Here is a 3,103-nt window from a genome sequence, read left to right as displayed (position 1 = left end):
ATCATGCTCTTTTGCAGAATAAGACCTGGCACTTGTTCCCCCTCCACCTCGTGTCAACATCATCGATTCGAAGTGGGTTTTCAACGTGAAGAAAACATGCAGATGGTTCAATTGAGCGCTACAAAGCGCGTCTCGTGGCTAAGGGCTTTAAACAGCGTCAGGGTCTGGATTACAATGATACATTCAGTACAGTTGTCAAGCCTACCACTATTCGACTTCTTCTGTCTCTAGCAGTTTCCCGTGGATGGTCTCTCCGCTAGCTTGACGTGCAGAACGCTTTTCTTCATGGATTGCTTGAAGAGGAGGTTTACATGAGGCAGCCTCCTGGATTTGTCGATCACACTCAGCCTCATCATCTCTGTCGTCTGACCAAGGCTCTCTATGGATTGAAACAGGCATCTCGTGCCTCGCATGCTCGTCTGGCTTCAGCTCTACGCACTCATGGATTCATTCCTTCGACGGCTGATACTTCACTATTCCTGTTTCAGCGACCGAGTTTGACCATGTACCTCCTTGTGTACGTGGATGATATTGTCCTGGTTAGCTCCTCTCCGACAGCAGCTGATGCTCTTGTGACTGCGCTTGGTCGTGATTTTGCGGTTAAGGATTTTTGACAACTTCATTTCTTCATGGATATTGAAGTCGCTCATCAGTCTCGTGGCAGTTTGGCTCTCACCCAGAAGAAGTACTCTCTTGATCTCTTGCGCCGTGCTGGTATGCTCAAGTGCAAGACTTCGCCCACGCCCATGTCCTCCACTCACAAACTTTCAGATGCTGATGGTACTCTTCTATCTCTCGAGGATGCTACTGAGTATAGGACTATCGTTGGTGGCCTGCAGTATCTGACGATCACGCATCCTGATCTTTCCTTTGCGGTTAACAGGGTGTGCCAGTATCTTCATGCACCTACTGATGTGCACTGGTCTGCTGTGAAGCGCATACTGCACTATGTGCGTCTCACTGTCTCCTTTGGTTTTCACCTGCGCCCCAGTTCCTCCGGAGTTCTTTCTGCATTCTCGGATGCTGATTGGGCTGGGTGTCTAGAAGACAAGCGATCTACGGGGGGACATGTTGTGTTCTTGGGGCCTAATCTGATCGCCTGGAGTGCATGCAAGCAAGCCACTATTTCCCGCAGCAGCACAGAGGCTGAGTACAAGTCAGTTGTCAATGCGACTGCCGAACTCATATGGATTGAGTCCCTACTTCAAGAGCTAGGAGTTGCTCAGCCACATCATTCGGTCCTTTGGTGTGACAACATTGGTGCTACGTTTCTGTCATCAAACTCGATGTTCCATGCACGGACCAAACACATTGAGATTGACTATCATTTTGTGAGGGAACGTGTCGCACAGAAGCTACTACAAGTAGGTTTATCTCTTCAAAAGATCAACTTGCAGACATCTTCACCAAGCCTCTACCTTCTCCCATGTTTGAGGTCTGTAGGCGCAATCTCAACCTCCTAGATGCTTCAGGAGTAAGTTGAGATTGAGGGAGGGTGTTAGACTTTGTATTGTAGTGTTACTGTGTAATCCATACCGTATTGGTATAGGACTTGTATGACACCATTATATATATGTGATAGGCCACCTCATAGAGGGTTGAGCCAGTCCCTCCAAAACCTATGTTTTACAATACCAACGCAGACTACTGAAGCCCCAATGAGATGACACAGACAGAGCGAGCAGCGCTAAGACTTGTGCACATCCGATGGCCACAAAAGCGACTTAAAGCAAAATTAAAAGCAGACGTATGAAAATTAGAAAAACTGTAATTTTATTGAAAGACGGGCATAAAGTACGTAGTAGACAAGCATGCCCGGCAAGCTCAAACAGATACAATACCATGGACCATAAAATTAAGGCCCCGTTGTTATCCCACACGTAGACCTGAGAAGATCAATCACGACCAGAGGTCCCCTCCGTCGCCGCCACAGCATCAAGAGATGAGCTCCCGGCATAAGCTTTGGTAATGAAATCAGCACACCTCTTCTGGAGCTCCCAGCAGTTGTACTGCTCGGCAAAAGCCAAAGTTGTCGCTGCTGTGTCCACTTTGATGCCATCATAGAGCTTTCTGGCGCAGATGAGCTTGAGCCTGTCCAGCCCATACCTGTCAGCAGCAGCAAGTAGATGTTGAGCAAGAGCCATCACAGATGCCGCCTGCTCATGCGCCTCATCCTGTTGTCTGGATTCTGGCACGGTATCGGTAATCATGGCCTCTGCACCCGCCTGCTGTTCGAATTCTAGCACAGTGTCAGTGTAGATGAAGTGGAGCAACGCCTTGAATACCGCGGCCTCCATGTCCTTAATCTCCACGCATTCCGAGCCCCTCTCAATCATGTCACCAAGGAACGCGGCCTTAAAGACACGGGACCTTACCGCGAGTATGTACTTGTGCGCCACAATGGACTCCCCGGACACAAGAAATGTGACGTCCGCTCCCATCTGGCTCTGCAGGAGTTCAGCGAAGTGCTGGTGCAGGTTAGAGGTTGGCACTGGCACATGCACTTCTGGTTCTGGTATATCTGGCAGCTCCTTCAGAACTTCAAGGGTGCATTGCACAATGAAAGAATCATCCTTGAGATAACGCGATTTATTCAGCGTATACCATGGCATGAGAAGCATTTGAGATGATTTATCTTGGGGTTTCCTGAATGCTACTGACCGACAAATTTCTTCGGATGGTTCACGAACTCCCTTCGGGTCAACCAAGCAACCACGTATAGTCGTCACCACAGCCACAGCGCACTCGCTGAGAAGGACAACATTGATTGCCACCCAGGAGGGAGCCGATGGCTCACCGCCATGCGGATATACACGGATTTCCCAGTCATGCCCACCGAGATTCCATCTGCGTTTGATGTGATTGTCCCTGCCCGGCATGTGAAAGCTCTTGCTATATAAATCCGAATTGGTTCCTGGTCCTGGTCAGAGACCACCGTGTTCGCGCTGGCGGTCCAACAAAGAGGCGAAGTAGTGGACACTACCGGAACAGGGCTCTAAGCCGACAGCCAAATGTATGCCGACGGCCACCGTCGGCCTAAACCGAGATATGCCGACAGCTAGGTCCTGGCCGTCGGCGTACAATGGCCGTCGGGCTATCCCCG

General features: G+C 49.9%; 1 protein-coding gene across 1 annotated transcript; it reads right to left on the bottom strand.

The window, feature by feature from the left end:
* Window positions 1–1,752: 1,752 nt before the first annotated feature.
* LOC123172547 (BTB/POZ and MATH domain-containing protein 1-like) lies at window positions 1,753–2,897 on the bottom strand (the record flags this gene model as incomplete). The annotated part of the gene is given in 1 exon segment (XM_044589498.1): window positions 1,753–2,897. A coding segment is annotated over 1 exon segment (1,002 nt), but the record flags the coding sequence as incomplete, so codon positions are not given.
* Window positions 2,898–3,103: the final 206 nt, after the last annotated feature.

Source organism: Triticum aestivum, unplaced genomic scaffold (genome assembly GCF_018294505.1).
Source record: "Triticum aestivum cultivar Chinese Spring unplaced genomic scaffold, IWGSC CS RefSeq v2.1 scaffold55051, whole genome shotgun sequence".
Taxonomy (NCBI): domain Eukaryota; kingdom Viridiplantae; phylum Streptophyta; class Magnoliopsida; order Poales; family Poaceae; genus Triticum; species Triticum aestivum.
This window is presented reverse-complemented; position numbering and strand designations above follow the sequence as displayed.